This window comes from Ochlerotatus camptorhynchus, unplaced genomic scaffold, assembly GCF_037179485.1.
Source record: "Ochlerotatus camptorhynchus isolate MF236.1 unplaced genomic scaffold, CSIRO-AGI_Acam_v1.1 ptg000083l, whole genome shotgun sequence".
NCBI lineage: Eukaryota > Metazoa > Arthropoda > Insecta > Diptera > Culicidae > Ochlerotatus > Ochlerotatus camptorhynchus.
Window position 1 is genome coordinate 2890257 of NW_027040573.1, and position 17166 is coordinate 2907422.

The 17166-nt window shown below is 38.6% G+C and overlaps 1 protein-coding gene across 2 annotated transcripts in view; it reads right to left on the minus strand.

The window, feature by feature from the left end:
* The window catches only part of LOC135698191 (dendritic arbor reduction protein 1-like), a 336183-nt gene extending 321410 nt beyond the window's left edge, over positions 1-14773 (minus strand). For both annotated transcript variants that reach the window (XM_065218088.1, XM_065218087.1), the window contains exon 1: positions 13816-14773. In XM_065218088.1, the coding sequence (XP_065074160.1) occupies positions 13816-13869 (54 nt within the window). In that variant the 5' untranslated portion in view covers positions 13870-14773. The remainder of the gene's footprint in view (positions 1-13815) is intronic.
* Between the last annotated feature and the right edge of the window lie 2393 nt (positions 14774-17166).

Genomic DNA, 17166 nt, shown 5'->3' on the forward strand with positions numbered 1-17166 from the left:
CTTAAACGCGTCGGACTTTTTACGATAAACCTCAGTGCATTGGTGGTCCCACCAAGGGGAAGGAGGTTTCCTACGGAAAGACGTTCCAGGAACCGGCCGAGTTTGAGCTCGAAGCGCGCTGTCCAAGATCAGATTGGAGAGGAAGTTATATTCCTCCAACGGTGGAAGCCCTTCTACCGACGACACGGCTTCCTCTATCGCGGTCTTGAACGTTGTCCAATCGATATTACGGGTGAGGTCGTACGCGACGTTAACGGGTTCCGACGGATTGAACCCACTGGCAATCGAAATTTTGATCGGCAAGTGATCACTACCGTGGGGATCCTGGATCACATTCCACGTGCAATCCAACGATAATGAGTTAGAGCAAAGTGTGAGGTCTAATTTACTTCCATTCGAAGATGGTCCAGCCAAACGTGTTACTTCTCCATTGTTAAGTATTGTCATATTGAAGTTATCACAGAGGTCATATATAAAAGTAGAACGGTTGTCATCATACAGTTCCCCCCAGCCTGTACCGTGGGAATTGAAATCTCCCATGATCAACCGTGGAGCAGGAAGTACCGAACATATATCTGAAAGTTGTTTTCGATTAACAACGGCTCTAGGAGGAATATAAACAGAAGCAATACAAAGGCTCTTACCTTTAAAAATAGCCTGACATGCGACAACTTCAATACCTGTAAATTGTGGAAGATTCACTCTATAGAAAGAATGGCACTTTTTGATCCCCAAAAGTACCCCTCCTCCACGCGAATCCTCACGATCCAGTCGAATAATGTTAAAATCATAAAAAGGAAGATCTATATCTGAAGAGAGCCAAGTTTCACAAAGAGCAAATGCATCACAATGATTATTGTGAACTAAAAACTTAAAAGAGTCTAATTTAGGAATAAGACTTCGACAATTCCACTGTAGAATTGTGATCAAATCCCCGACCTCGTTTGGAAAATTATCCATCGAAGGAAATGATTGCTGCAATGAGGGGCCACTTCAATGTCAATTGCTTCAAGAGGGTCTTCACAGTAGGAAGCATTGCCAGAACAATGCTTTTGAGAGGATCAGAAATATTCAGGTACTTGAGAATATCGTCCACAATTTTATCAAATGAGAACAACCCAGATGAAGAAGGGGCTTCTGTTCTTAAAAATGGGACATCAGGGGTTTTGGATGTCCCCGGGAGAGGTGGAAAATCCTGGGTATAGTCAGTTCTTCTGAATCCAGGAGGAGTAGAAACTTCCTTTTTTCCACCACTCCTTGATTTGGGCAAGCTGATTTGGGGTTCTTCATTCTCAACTTTCCGCGAACGGATGCGTTTTCGTTTCCGTGCTGAAAAACAGAAAGAAGTTCCCTCCTCAGCCAAGTCAGAGTCAGTCTCGTCATCTGACAAAAGAGAAAAGGGATTTTTGTCGTTGGTCGATGGCGTGGCCGTCTTCAGCATTTCTGCAAAAGACTGCCGGGAACGTTCCTTAAGTGAGCGTTGTAATTTCTCCCCGCGTTGTTTGTACACCGGGCATGACGAGATACCATGAGGAGTTCCCTTACAGTACACGCATTTTGGTGCGGTAGCTGCACAGGTGTCATCCCCATGCTTCTCTCCGCATTTGGAACAGCGTGCCTTGCTGCCACAGTGGGAGGCCGTATGTCCCAACTGCTTACAGTTTTGGCAGTTCATGACCCGGGGAACGAACAAACGCACAGGTAGTCGAAGTTTTCCCAGCTCGATGTAGTGAGGAAGGGCTGAACCAGAAAAGGTCACACGGAACGAGTCTGTGGGGGTAAAACTCTTTTTACCCTCGCTGACAGATACTGAGCCCAGTTTTTGGACATCCAGTATCTTCACCGGAGGAAGCAAACGGTTCTTGAAACGGCCAACCGCCTGCTTCTCCAAGATCTCGGGGGTCAGACTCGCTTCGGTGACCACACCTTCGATCTCCACATCACGAGCTGGGATGTAAACTCTGTACTCGAGCGTGAAGAGCTGGGAGGCAGCAATCTCGTTAGCCTGCTTCAGGTTAGAGACGGAGACACGAAGTTTATTGTGCCTAACCTTCGTGATTTCAGTCACGGCCGAGTATCGCTTCGTCAGATCATTAGTAATTTGCATTACATTCAAAGGTTTGTTTCTGGGCTGAAAGTAGACAACCCATGGGCCAGTCGAGTCATCTGGATAGGCTCGCGATCGGGGGTTTATCTGAGCCTGTCCTTTGCCAGACTGAGACGATGAACCAGGGAGAGATGACGTACGTTTTCGACCCTTCTTGCCATCGCGTGGCAAAGTGGTGTCATCTTCCGACAAAACGTCCATTTCGTCTTGCGACAAAATGTCCATTTTGCCGTACTAGTGGGAGCGAAAAACGCTCTACCACTGAAACGATAATCACTCGGACACAATACACAAAAAAAAAACTACAAACACAGAACACAAACTTAAAATTTAACTGTGGGCGAAAGAGAGAAACAAGAACAAAAACTTATCTGATAATCCTATACTACTACCACCGAGCGTATAAACGGCAGCAGCGGAGCGACGCGCAGCGTGGATGATCTTCGATCAGCGTGTGCGGGCGGTCTTCGTTGGTGTGTGCTTATGTGAGGGTCGGCACTCAGCTGAACACACGATGATAGATGAGCGGTGTAAATGCGGAGGCAGATGCTGACACTCGATGACGATGATCCGTGTGCAGGTATGCGTTACCACGCACCGATGGTGCGCAAAATGGTTGGCGAATTGGCAATCGTAAAAACAATTTTCCTTCCGATGATGCCGAAAACACACTTTCTTCTCAGAAAAAACTCACTTTTAGTTAATTATTTAGCTGGGAACTCTAAGCGAGAAAAAACTGACAATTTAAATCAAGCGAATAGCGAGAAAACTTCCAAAATAGCGGAGCGCGAACTAAGTCGACCGTACTTCTTGCTAGGACGCAGTGGAATGCGGTGAATGACATTGTCGTAATTAATTTTTTTGTGAAATGTTGGACTGCTGTCTTTCTGAATAAATGAGAAGACTCATCAGATTTACTACCCTTTTAAAGAAATGTATGTCTAATAGGATGTAAAATTACACACTCATAAAATAAATCAAGTAACCAGTGGAAAATATCCATGTGAATTTCACATAACTTTCATGTGATCCCATAATTGGAAATTGCACCACTAAATCACATGAACGTTATGTGTCCAATGAAATCTATATAATTTCTCATGTAGAATTTCTAATGCTATGTGATATTCAGGTGAAAATCATTGTTTTTGTTTTTGGAAAAATACTATGTGCGTTCCTAATAGAAACTAAGTGAAAACTTTTTTCAGTGCAGGTTTTGAAAAATAAGCAGAGCGTGTGCAAATAGAGTAAAGAACTACTTCGACCTAAGCGCCCATTTTGGGTCTATCAAGCAGAAAACATCAAATAAATCCATGATTTCGAAATTAATAGGTAAATTGTGCTTTTGATACGATACTTTAGTTCAAATGCTACCGAACGAAGTCCAGGGCTGTTACAAGATTTTCTAAATTTGATCCGCGAAATCCGCGATTTTTAAAAAGAAATCCGCGACTTCAAATACTAATACGCGCCAAAAAAAAAATTTTCATTGCCTAAAAATAGCATTTGTATACTACTACATGGCATTTCAAGCTTATAGTATATTAGATTTTTGTCTGCTCTCAACTTAGTGTTCTTTGAAGTACTTTCACATTTTAATTGAGAGCTTTCTATGCCCGTACCATCCTATGCCCGTACCATCCTATGCCCAAGAAAGTAGAGACATTTTCCAAGCCGAAAAATTAAAAGACCAGACGTGAATCGAACTCAGTCGCCTCCAGCATGGACTTGCTTTGTAGCTGCGCCTTTACCGACTGAGCTAAAGGAGTTTCGTTTGTAACCTTTATTTTTTTTAAATTACATTGTATCATCTTCAGTTATTTATGTATAGTATAAATTCTGAGTTATTAGTGAACATAATAAAACACCCTTGCATTATAAGATTCTATTGAATAATACTGGCCTAGTTTTGATGAAACATTATTTAAAAAAAATCCATTTCCTTTGGAAATGCAAATTTTCTTGACGTTTTTTGCTGTCCTAAATGTTGTAGTTAATTTGGCTCTAGTTTTCTCAATGTTTCATCGATTAAAACCAAACACCCTGCACATAATCGAGAAATTACCAGAGCTTCATAAGTCATACTTGTTGGTCACGTCGCGGTTGCGTATTTACACGGATATTCCTTGGGTTCTGTCCAATGGTGAGATATTTTCATTATTTATTTTTTTCTAATATGAACCTAGCACTTTTCGTTGCCAAATCATAACCGAATCGTTTATATGTGACTTAGTGGATCATGCACGACTTATTAGTATGTATACCGAAAATTATAGGTTTTTCAAATCGTCCAGAACATACATCAGTTGATTTGCTCTACTAGATCAAACAAGACTGCAATAATGTCTGTAGTATCGGAAAAAGTACAATAAGATTCAAAGTGTCTATGTGGATCATGTATGATCTATTTCCGAGTAATCCAGATGTTCAAGGTTCTTCAAATCATCCTGGAGTTCAGATAATTTGATCTACTACATCAACCGAGATTGGGACAATGTCTTTAGTATCGAAATATTTCCAGATAGATGCACCGAGTCTATGTGGATCATGCATGAACTATTGCCATGTATACCATATGTTTTAAGTTCTCAAAATCGTTATTGAGTTCAGATGATTTATTCTACTAGATCAACGGTGACTGGGATAAAGTCTGTAGTATCGAAATATGTCCAAACAGATTCATAGTGTCTATATGGATAATGTTTAATTATTTCCACGTATACCAGATGATCTAGGTTCTCCAAATCGTCCTGCAGTTCAGATGATTTGTTTTACTAGATCAACAAAGACTGGGATAATATCTGTAGTATCGAAATACCGATTTGGAAATCCTAGAACATTTGGCATACACGGAAATAGGTTGGCATGATCCACATAGACACTGCAAATTTGTGTGGTAATATTTCGATACTACAGATATTGAATTAGTCTTGGGTGATCTAGTAGAAAAATAATCTGATCTCCAGAATGATTTCAGAACCTATAACGTCTTGTATACGTAACAATAGGTCGGGTACAATCCACATTGACACTTTGAATCTGTTTGGACATATTTCGATACTACAGACATTATTGGAGTCTTGGTTTATATAGTAGAAAAAATCAACTGAACTCCAGGACGATTTGGACAACCTAGAATATCCGGTATACATGGCATTTACTCGCATATATACGACTCGTTTATGATTTGATAACGAAAAATGCTATGTTCACATTGGAAAAAAAGGAAAATGACTTACATTGGACAGACCTCAGGGAATTTCCGTGTAAATCCGGTGTGACCTATTGAATTGAGACCAATTCTCGATTATTTACACGGTGTTTGGTGTGAACCGGTATAAAATTGAGAGCCAAATGAACAACAAAAATTGATGACAGCAAAATATTCCAGGACGGAAAAGTTACAATGAATTCCACACTTTTGGGACAGCACATCAGTCCCTTCGCGATTTTCGCGACATTATTTAATGCTTCCGCGATTTTCACGACTGAAAATTCAAATCCGCGACAATTCCGCGAAAATCGCGAAATCCGCGCCTGTTGTAACAGCCCTGGAAGTCTATAAGAACGCGTGATATGAATGTTTGCACCCAATTTTCTCAAAAACAAATGAAGCGCTCCGACCGAATCAATCTTTATATTCATCCGATAGGCCTAAGTGAATTCATTGGCGTTTCAATGGCTTTCCAATGCATTAGCTCGAGTTTAGAATCCGTAAGCCGAGTTTAGCGTCAAGAAGCAGTGTTAAACTTTTAACAATATCTCAGCACGGAAAGGTAAACATTCCGTTTGGTGCTAAACTACGCTACATTAAAAAAGACTAAGTGCGGGTTTTGCTTAATAAGCCGAAAATAGGATAATTAACCCTATTAGCTTCTATTCACACTTAGAAATTATCGCCGACTTCGGTATTTTTACCAAAATCTGAATAGCTGAACTTTTCGGAAAAAAATTATGCAATTCAATTCAATTGCTTTTCAGCTACTTTGAAACTAAATCTCCACTTAAATGACAAGATTTGATCATTTAAACAAGGTTGAACATATTTTGATATTATTTTCAAATTCAATAGCACACTAAGAAATAACTATTTTTACACGTGACGTGATTCATATTTGATGTAAATCATGGAACGTAAACAAATATTTCATGTAACATTAAATGTGAAGTTATTAAAGGACACCCTAAATTCTTCAGAAAGCAATTTACGCTTCCGGAAAACGTTCAAAAATTGCTTACGTCTTCTTCTGAAAATACGAAAAGCTTGACAGGACGGAAGGCAATTCCTTTTGAAGAATGTAGCGAAACGACCAAGAGGAAGAAAACTGCAGAAGTTCGTAGTAGAGCATTTCCAGCCCAAAACGCAAACCGGTTGGTCATGAGTGTTTCCGATTTGAATGAAACATATCTCACGTGTTCGCTGCTACTAATGGTTGCATTTTTCATTTAAATTAGATTTTTTTTCTCCAGAGTAACTTTTGAAAAGGGCGTATAAAAAAATGGATTATTTTTTTTTCAAAAAATCATAACTTGAAAATTATTGATCTGATCAAAATGGCATATGAGAAGAAGTTTTAGGTAGTTAAATTATCTTTGCGGAAAAAAATACACTGAAAGAAAAACTTAGTAAATTAGTATTTAAAAAACGTAAAACGATGATTATCTCAAAACACCCCCCCTTCGATCTTCATAATTTTTTTTTTCAAGAAAACTGAAAAAATGCCCTAATATTTGGTAAAGAGTGTATGCTGGTAACTTTCTTAAAAAAAAAATTATAATTTTTGAAATTTTTGTTGGTTTTTACAAGTTGGTGAAATTGCATATTTTTTAGTAAAATAGTAATTTATTTGGATTCTACGCATAATTTTCAAAAACTTTGTATATAGAAACTTTTTCCTAAGTCCAGCCGTTCTCAAGTTAATGCAATTTAAAAAAAATAATTATGATAATTTTCTACATTTTGGGCCATTTTCAAATGTTAGTCGTGATGTCCAGCAACGAGATGTTTTTCCATGAATATATATTAAAAAACAGACAATTCATTCTCAAATATGGTAGCTGTCAGACTTACCCGTTTCTATTTAGACGCAGCGGAAAAGAAACAAGTTTATAAGTAAATACTCTCAAATATACCCAAATAATCAACAAACCCACTCATGTGCCTTTTTTCTGTCTTCTATTAGTTGTTTACCTGGATAGAATTGTGTATGTCATAACAGAGGCTCAAAACATAAACAGGTAAACAAATATGTTATTAAACCTGTAATTGAGGTAAATTATCTAGGTACTTCTCTGACGTATACCATATTGTGCCTTAAGAGCTCATCCCGCGATATCACAACTACATAAAAAAGCACCCCGTGGAGGCTTCTTACACTCACACCTAAAAAAAGTTTGCTATAATCAATTGTACCTAATGAAGATAGGTATAATGTCAACATTGTAATTATTCTGCTACATATATATATATATTGAGACGATCTTCACCTGTTCCATTCAGATCATCTCTCTTAGCGTTTCAAGTTGAAAAGCAAGTAGTTTTTTACGATGGATATCAATTTCAAGTGTTGTAAACCTCTACCTAAATCAATTTCAAAGCATGACACAGTAGCAGTTCAGTTGTTTATCTCAAAATTATTAGAATTTTTAAAGTTGCAAATAACATTCCAAAAGTGTATTTTCATGTCAGATGTAGATGTAGATGTAGAAATTGAATGGCATTTTTTTGCAACTTCACACGGCAAAGGTCCTTGTGATGCGATTGGCGGTACCCTTAAGAGAATGGCAACCAGAGCAAGTTTAGCTAAGCAACACGAGCACCCTATAACGAACCCTAAACAACTGTACGACTGGGCAAATAGTCGTAAAGAAGATCTTCAAACAAAAATGTCATTTTGTTATGTTTCTACGGAAGAATACAAAAAGGCTGACACGGAATTTGATCCAATTTTTAAGAAAGTGAAACCAATTCCTGGAACTCGAAAATATCATTGCTATATTCCAGTTTCAAACAACCAAATTGCAGTTAAAATATTCTCTAATTCAAACGATACACCCAAATTATTCAATGTATTCAAATAATATGAGCTGTAAAATAAAATAATAAATATATACTGTTTTTTATCTCAACAAATCTTTCATTTGACCACATCAACGTGCTTCTCTTCCGCTGCCTCTAGATAGAAACGGGTAAGTCTGACAGCTACCATATCTGAGAATGAATTGTTTTTTTTTTAATATACAATCATGAAATAAAATCTCGTTGCTAGACATCTCGACGAACATTTGAAAATGGCCTAAAATGTTGAAAATTGGTATAATTATATTTTTTTAATTCGCATTAACTTGAGAACGGCTGGACTTAGGAAAAAAGTTTTTAAGTGAAAAGTTATCGAAAATTATGCGTAGAATCCAAATAAATTATTATTTTTCAAAAAAATATGCATTTTCATCAATTTGTAAAAATCAACAAAAATTTAAAAAATTATAGATTTCTTTTTAAGGAAGTTACCAGCATACACTTTTCACGAAATTCAAGGGTATTCCATCAATTTTCTTGAAAAAAAAAATTATGAAGATCGAAGGGGGGGTGTTTTGAGATAATCATCGTTTTACGTTTTTTAAATACTAATTTACGAAGTTTTTTCTTTCAGTGTATTTTTTCCGCAAAGATAATTTAACTACCTAAAACTTCTTCTCATATGTCGTTTTGATCAGATCAATAGTTTTCAAGTTATGATTTTTTGAAAAAAAAATAATCCATTTTTTTATACGCCCTTTTCAAAAGTTACTCTGGAGGAAAAAATCTAATTTAAATGAAAAATGCAACCATTAGTAGCAGCGAACACGTGAGCAATGTTTCATTCAAATCAGAAGGGGTCGAGACAAAATTGACATTTTTTTTAACGATTTGAGCTAGAAATGCTCAGTATGTAACTATCACCCAACCGGGGGATGTAAGATTCGCTTACAAGTATGTGGGATTCATCATCAGAGGATGTTAGTGGAGACCGCATGAACCGAGGATGTGATATACCTAGCTGCGGTCCAATGCAAGAAAATTCGAGACCGCAAATTGTAGAGTGTATTAGTGAGTGAAATTAGTTATGTCGAAAAAAATAGGAACTAGATTGCCGACTGGACTCGAACAACCACGAAAGTTGCGATTATCAGACCTGTGCTTTCTCCACTGCTCTCTCCATGCTCTGAATATGGATAGCCTAAAAGCAAACACGAAGCGCTCATTTTCTCGCATAGGTACTCGACTTCGTATACTTTTTCTGCTGGAGAGATTCGATGCAAGCGTGTGCGTTGTTCTACAATGTTCTACAATGTGCGTCGTTCTACAAGCTTACTGGTATAGTCGAAAGCGTAGATAGAACACGAAATAAAAAAGACAAAAAACCATTACATCGCCTGCATGGTCAATTTCTAACATTCGTTGCGATGTTCATCAACAGAGGATGATAGGAAACGGAACTAATATTCATTGTAATAGATTTTTGGTTTGCGTGAAAACACTTCCTAAACAAGTCCTTCCAATGAAAATAAGTTGATTTATTCATTGAATAAGTTCTTGAGCAACCCTATACCTGAATACACAGATCTACAAGCTTTGGCTTTGTTAGTCGATACTAGCCTATATATCGAAGTCGCAATACATCAAAATACGGTATCGTTCCAGGGAAAGGAGAGCAAGCATTTATCCGCCATACTATCGAGTCCTTGCTGCAAAAAAATTCTGCTATACGAGCGGTAACTTCATCACGGTTAGCGATGAGGAAGAGGAAGTGAAACTCTTCTGGATCATACTTCATCATGGATGGTAGATGCAACGAAAAGAATCTAACCATTTTTTCGGGTGAATAACTGTTGGAAATTGTACTTTCGGTAAAGTGGGTGATGGGTGGAGGTACTAGCTCAGAGTATAATCATACACACTAAAAAATAACTAATTTTACACGTGACGGAATCCGTCCGTGACATAAAAGATGAAACGTAAACAAACATGTCATGTAATATTAAGTGCTCCGTGAAAGTACGAAAAGTACGTTTGATTGAGCTATATTTCGCCTCTGTTTTGACTCAAATTTATGTCAAAATTGACGCTCGTGTATGTCATTCTCAGAGCACCCAAATGTACAAGTGTGTATGTTTGAAAACGATGATGGAATAAAAACGGATGCCAGAAATTTCAGCACCTCATTAGTACCCATCGGAGCACAGTCATATGGGAAAATATTGCCCCAAAACCCTCGCCCGTCGTCAACCACACATTTAAATTTTTTCGCCGAGATTTCAACAGCCGAGTAGTTCGGCAATTTATTTTGCTGAGATTCGGTAAAACATAGAATTTTGCTGAGATCTCAGCAAACAAACACATATTTTGCAGAGATATCAGCAAAAGTAAATGCCAGATAATCTGCTGTTGCCAGATAATCGAAACTTACTGTCCAAGAGAAGGAATATAAGGAGAAAAAATTTCATCGTTTGTACCTACAATAGTTGAGACAAATTGACGTACAATTCGAATCAAATCTATACCAACAGTTGAAATAGGCGGAACAACCAAACATAAACCAAGACTTTAAGCCAAGGGTTTGTTAAGTTGGTAGAAATCTGTAGCCAACATAGTTTGATCACAGATCATAGCACTCCATGAAATAAAAAAAAAATCATCATTGATGTTTTGACAGTTTTCTCTCTTTGTATTGTTGTATTCAGTAGAGCAGTGGAGCGTTGTCCACTTCACGATGCACCTTCCAATGCCAGCCACCAGAAAACACTTCGCTGTTGTCCGATTTTCACCGCTCGCGTGATTCCTAATAACCGTTTGAAATGATATAAACTGAACATTTAATTTGTCCTACCATTCCACAGCCAATTAAAACAAAATGATACCAATTAGTAACATCACTATCGTCGAGCAGCTAGAAATCATCAACCAAATAAATGAAAATCGTTCTAAAATCCATAGCTACCGCGAGCAATCATCGAGATGGTTGGTTTGTCAGCTCTACTGTCTCTTGTTGCAAGTAGGGATAGGGATGTCAGCTCCCTGCTTTAAACCAAGGGACTGTCATGCCGCCATCTTTTCGTAGGCAGCATAAAAAAGTGAAAACAAAGCAATCAAAGCTAGGCCCAAGCCGGTTATGCTCACTATGGCTACTTGTTATTAGTAGAGATAGGGATGCCACTTCCCTGCTTTAAACGCAATCTTCTAGAGAACCAAAACAGCAGCTTTATCAATGGTATTGTTAGTTTGCGTGGGTGTGTTTTGATTCTCGAGAAACTTGCGTTTAAAGTCATTGGTCTAGACATATTGTATGCTCCGCAGTGTTTAGAAAATCATTCTCAAATCTCATTCATTGAGCCTCCCTGCGAGAATAAACTCGCGTGTGAATGTTGCAAACAAAATTCACGCTTGAGATTCTTATGCATATTCACACACTCACACTTATAATGCCGAAAAATTATTTCAGTTTTAAACTCATAAAAACCATTCAAACATCAATTGATAGCATGCTTATGCATGTTGTGTTAGTTTTCCAACCCCTGATGCACAAACAATAGTACTATCAAGCAATGAATTTTTGAACCTGAAAACTCATCGGTGATTTTTACGACGTTGAATTTTGCAAGGCAAAATTTATAGGCATAAACTAATGCAAGAGATTTGAGTTTTTGAGTTGTGCCGAACACTGCCGTCACTATGGTCGACGAAATGATTTGTGCGGCGGTTACTGAAACAACATAGCTTAAAGGTAATATTTAATTTGTAGTTAATTTATTTTAAAATATAGTTGTGGCCTTAAATCGGCTTTTATATCTTTTTATCAGGTGCTATATATGAAAACCCAAACTGTCCGAAATGAACAACATCGACATAGTGCGTGAAAGAATTCGATTTTTAGAATATTATCTATATGTGGCATAACGATTGAAAAATAAGAAGTGGCAATCTCGTGGAGAAGACAAAGTAAAACTATCTGAATGGAAAAATAATAATACAGAAACTATTCAATATCGAAATGGGCCAAAATGTTGATAAACCGCACTGAGGATCTGAAGGGTGATTTTACCCACCCTATTGTGCTTGTTATCAAGAGGCTCTCTTGAGTTTCACGGACACATAAAGATTATCAAGATATCCTTCAGACTGTAGCTTAGCATAGTTTGAAAACCATTAAATACCTTATTGAAAACATTCCATGATGTGTATTTGCCAAGAAGCTCTGTTTAGCTTCACGGACTCAAAGATTTTAAGAATTTTGCTTAAGGCATCATTGGGCCAGTAGAACTTCTAGATTTTAGCGACAGAATAGTTTGGAGAGCATTTAATATTTTATTGATACAATTTCATGATGAACATGTTGTCAAAAAAGTTGATCAGCCATCGAAAAACTTATGCACAAGCTTCGAGAAGATATATTTTCCTTGATTTGTTTTCCGTCGATCTTGTTTTCCGTTCTAAGTACCAAAGCTACTGACGCCAAGGCAGTTCCCACACCTGACCGAAGGAAGGCGTGATCAGAGATTTTATGCATCAGAAAAACCGACGGCACCGACTGAGATTGAACCCAGATGCTTTGGGATGAGTGGCAGTCTTTCGAAAAGATGATATTTGATACTAATTTGCCATCAACTTGCAAACTAATTTTCCTAATTATTAATTCCCAAGGTAACACAAGCTAAACCTAAAATTGAGTGTCTAACATTCGGCATGTTCCTAGTGCCCTACGATAGTGACCAGAATATGGAATGAAGCTATTATTATGCGAGAAAGGCACTTGTCACCGGTGGGTGGATTAATATGTTTTTTTTAGAATTCCTGTAATTCTCTTCACATCCCCTGTGGATGTCTCCTCAGAAGATCTAAATCAGAACTACAGTAGAATTTAACCAATGTTACTATAACTACTATTTCATAGTTTTATCCTTAGCATTCCCTAATTAATCTTCCGTGTTCTCCAAACAATAATATTCTCCTTAGAGTTTTCTTGGAAATGATTTCAGACACAGAAATCCTTAGAATTATTATAGTCATTCTCTTGGAATCCATGTCAGAAGCTCTTGAGAGCTCATGTCATAATTTTATTATGGAACTATGGTCAGAAATCCCTTGAAATTGTCATTTGAATTGTTCTCAGTTTTTTCATACTATCCCAATGGAATTCTCTTGTGTACTTTTACACATAATACCCTTGAAATTTCCTGAAATTCCCAAAGCCCAAAGCCCATTAAATTCTTTTCAGAATAATCTTGATATTCTCCACAGATGGTCTTTACATAACTCCCAAGGAGTTTTCTGCAGAATACCCTGGGAATAATGCGCATTGGTTAGAAGTCGTCGAAGAGTTGCTAGGCAGAAAATATTTGAATTCGTTTTCAGTATCCCCTCACTGTCGCTGGTTATATAGCAGAACCATGTTGGAGTGTGTTGACTTTCAAGAAAAAGTCTGAACCCCGCCGGTGTTTACGAATTCGTTGGTTAAGACACACTGGTATCTACAATAATAAACATTTATTTGAAACACAATCACTGAAGTATTTCATCATAACTCTTAGACTAACATTGTAGAAAGAATTTTTATCGTTTAAAGCTTTTTAATTTTAAATTATGTCCTTAAATTGCTACATGATGAGCTTTCACCAACTTAACTTGAGTGCTATTTATTTATTAACCAATCCGCCATCGCAATACTAACCTGCATTACCCAAAAGCTTGGTGATGGCACGATCTGATCACCTATTGTATCCATAAAATTCAAACCTCCTGATTGTGCCGATCCTCGTCTGCGCCCTGCTGCGTCCTCCGAAAACCACGCAGCCTTTCAAAATGTTTCTTTCCCAGCAAAACACGCACAATACAACCCTCTTATACTATTATGGACCACCACTTGTCACTGAGCAACAATAATCATCAATTGATCTTCGCAATCCTTTCTTGTCTTCAGTTTGAGAGGCCTTCGCTTATTTTCTCACACCACTTTAGAAAACATTCACTCGACCACCGATCTGCTTCCATTTATCATCAGCGCATGAAATCACATAATTGATCCATGAATAGCACTCTTTTCCTTTTCCATTCACGTGTTTCCAAAATAGTATTACTATCAATCACCGGCTTGTTTTATGCTCAATTTTCACGGACAACCGGTGTTAGGTTCCACTGCCGAATAATAATACACCGGCACCAATCTTCACTTGCACCACTTACAACAACTCGTTAATAATCGTGAATAATTGCTGGAACCAATTCGATCATTTCCGCACTAGAGGTTCAGGTAAAGATGAGCTTTGAAAATCCACACTCGCCGAGGGAGGTCCCCGTACGTGCCGCTCCGTAGCCAATAAGGCGCTATATTGCACTTGAGCTTCTCACACGTTGATCTAGATCAGCGAACCCACAGGTTTACTTCCTCTCGCAGGCAGCGCACGGAACACCAGGCACTATAAACCCGACCGTTGTCGTTAATTGGACGCGTGGGTGGATGCGAATGTCAACTCCCTCACTGAGCCACGTCTCACACGACGCGCCAAATAGTCAACGAGCAGCGCGCGAGACTTTAACGCAAGTAAAGAGCGGAAAACCTTATCCCAAGAATTCAACAACAATCACTTGGATCATGCGCACCTAAGAAGCACACACGTATTAACTCACCGATAGTCAACACGACACTGAGTCCCGGTTAGCCGCCGCACTAGGTTCGTAGGTCCTCGCAACGAACGTGTTTCTCGCTCATCATCATGAAAGTGAGCGGCGGCTCGGCGGCTCATTTAGCTCAAACCGGGTTGAGACTCTCGTTTACCTGTTCAGCGTGTGCCATTGTCGATGAGGGTCTCTCTTTTTCTTGCGTGTTTTAGATTTTTGTCTGACCGTTCTCTTTCGGTTGGGTGGTGTGTGCTGTTAGTTGGAAAGAGACCACTATAGTATGAAACGAAACTTCATTCATGCCTCAAAAGTCAGCCGGTGATCTACCTACCGATGATGATGATTCGCTGTATGAAGGCGGAAAGAATGTTCGTCTGAACGAGAGGGGAAGGAGCCATAATTTGCTGGTTGTGTGGTCTCCATAAAATGTTTGCATGTTTATTTTCGCTTGTTGCTTCCTTTCGCTTCTTCTGTCTTCCGTCAACTTCTTATTGACGGATCGAAGAACTTTATTCCATACGTATTGTGCATTATTTGTTCCAGAATGGCTGCTGACTGCCGATTGGCTACGCACTCGGGAAAAACTAATTTAAGAGGTACAAGATTTTACACGTAGATGTATACACTCAAAAGATTTTCAAATCAAAATAGATTAAAAGTTACGCTAAATCGCAACTCTCCTGTCCGACGCATAGCTTCCCGCATAAACGCGAACCATAAATTGACCTAATAAAATGGTTAAAAATTGTTTATAATCCCTGCTAAACTTTAACTGAAATGGTTATGGAACTTTACATGAACGTTTAATGATAAAGTTTCAACCTTATGTATTATGGTTTTTTGGAACTGGACCTTACAAATAATGGGTTGTTAAGAACCATTACCATTCCAAATTCTTGTTTTCTCCATACATTTTGGGAAAGAGAACTATATTAGAACCTTTTAACTTATGGTTTGAGAACTTTAATGGTAATGGTTATGGTAGTCAGTAAGGTCCACGAATGGTTTTGTAACATCGATCAACTTTATGTGGAATATATCGCGAATTGGTTGCCTGTAATTGACTGATTACCAATTCGCGATATATTCCACGTAAAGTTGAGCGATAATACAAAACCTTTAATTGTTGTAGTTTTATTCTTAGAAATCTGCATATTTAAACCATATAAAATAAAGAATTTTAACATAAACTACTCTAAAGTCTGGCACGCGCAAAAATTGGTCAACTTCAAATTGGTGTATTTCTGTTAAAAATGCATTAAAAAAAACCTGAAATGCTGCATTTGGAAGTTAAGTGTACATACAATGATGAGTTTTCACCGTTTGCTCTCCAGTTTTCAAAATGACGTCCAACCAAGAGGAACAGCGTGTCAAAATTTTGCTCGCGCAGCAAGAGAATCCGACGTTCTCACATGCCAAGTTGGCAAAATTGCTGGATGTGGCAAAATCGACCGTGACAAACATTTTAAAAGTGTTCGGGGAGCGTCTGTCGACCGCCAGGAAGCCTGGAAGCGGCGGCAATCGTAATCTGGACGTGGCAGCGACGACGAAGAAGGTGGTGGTGAAATATAAGCGGAATCCTAACCCCTCCATCCGGGACGTCGCTGGCAAGCTCAATGTTTCCCATACTAATGTGCAGCGGACCAAGAAACGAGCCGGGTTGTCGAAGTTTAAGAAGGTGAAGGTGGCGAACCAAGATTACAAACAAAACACGTCGGCAGAGCAGCGGTCTCGAAAGATGTAAACGAATCTGCTCACAAAATTCGACTGTGTCGTCAGGGACGGCGAAACTTATGTGTAGGCGGATTTTAAGCAGCTTCCGGGACAGAAGTTTTATACTGCATCAAGAAGAGGAAAGGTGGCTGAAATTTTCAAAACCATCAAACTATCGAAGTTCCCGAAAAATACCACGGCCATACGCACGTGTGATCTAAAAAGCAGCATTTTAATTACTACGGGAACCATCAATCAAGAGATCTACGTCCAGGAGTGCCTGAAAAGCGGCTGCTACCATTCCTAAAGCAACATAATAGACCTGTGCTGTTCTGGCCGGACTTGACGAGCTTCCACTATGGGAAAAAGGCAATCGAGTGGTACGATGCGAACAACGTGGCTGTGGTACCCAAAGACCACAACCCTCGCAACAGCCCAGAACTCTGCCCTATCGAACGGTATTGGGCCTCGGTTAAACGGAATCTAAAAAAAAAACAAATAAATCCATGGAAAACGAGCAGCAGTTTAAATCTAACTGGCGTTCGACGGCGAATAAGGTCGATGAGACCGCTGTGCAAAATTTAATGGAAGGGGTTAAACCGAAGGCACGGCAATTCGGATTTGGCAATCCAAAAGAATAAGAGGTCATTTTTTCCTTTAAACATATGAATTGAACTACCAAAAGAAAAAA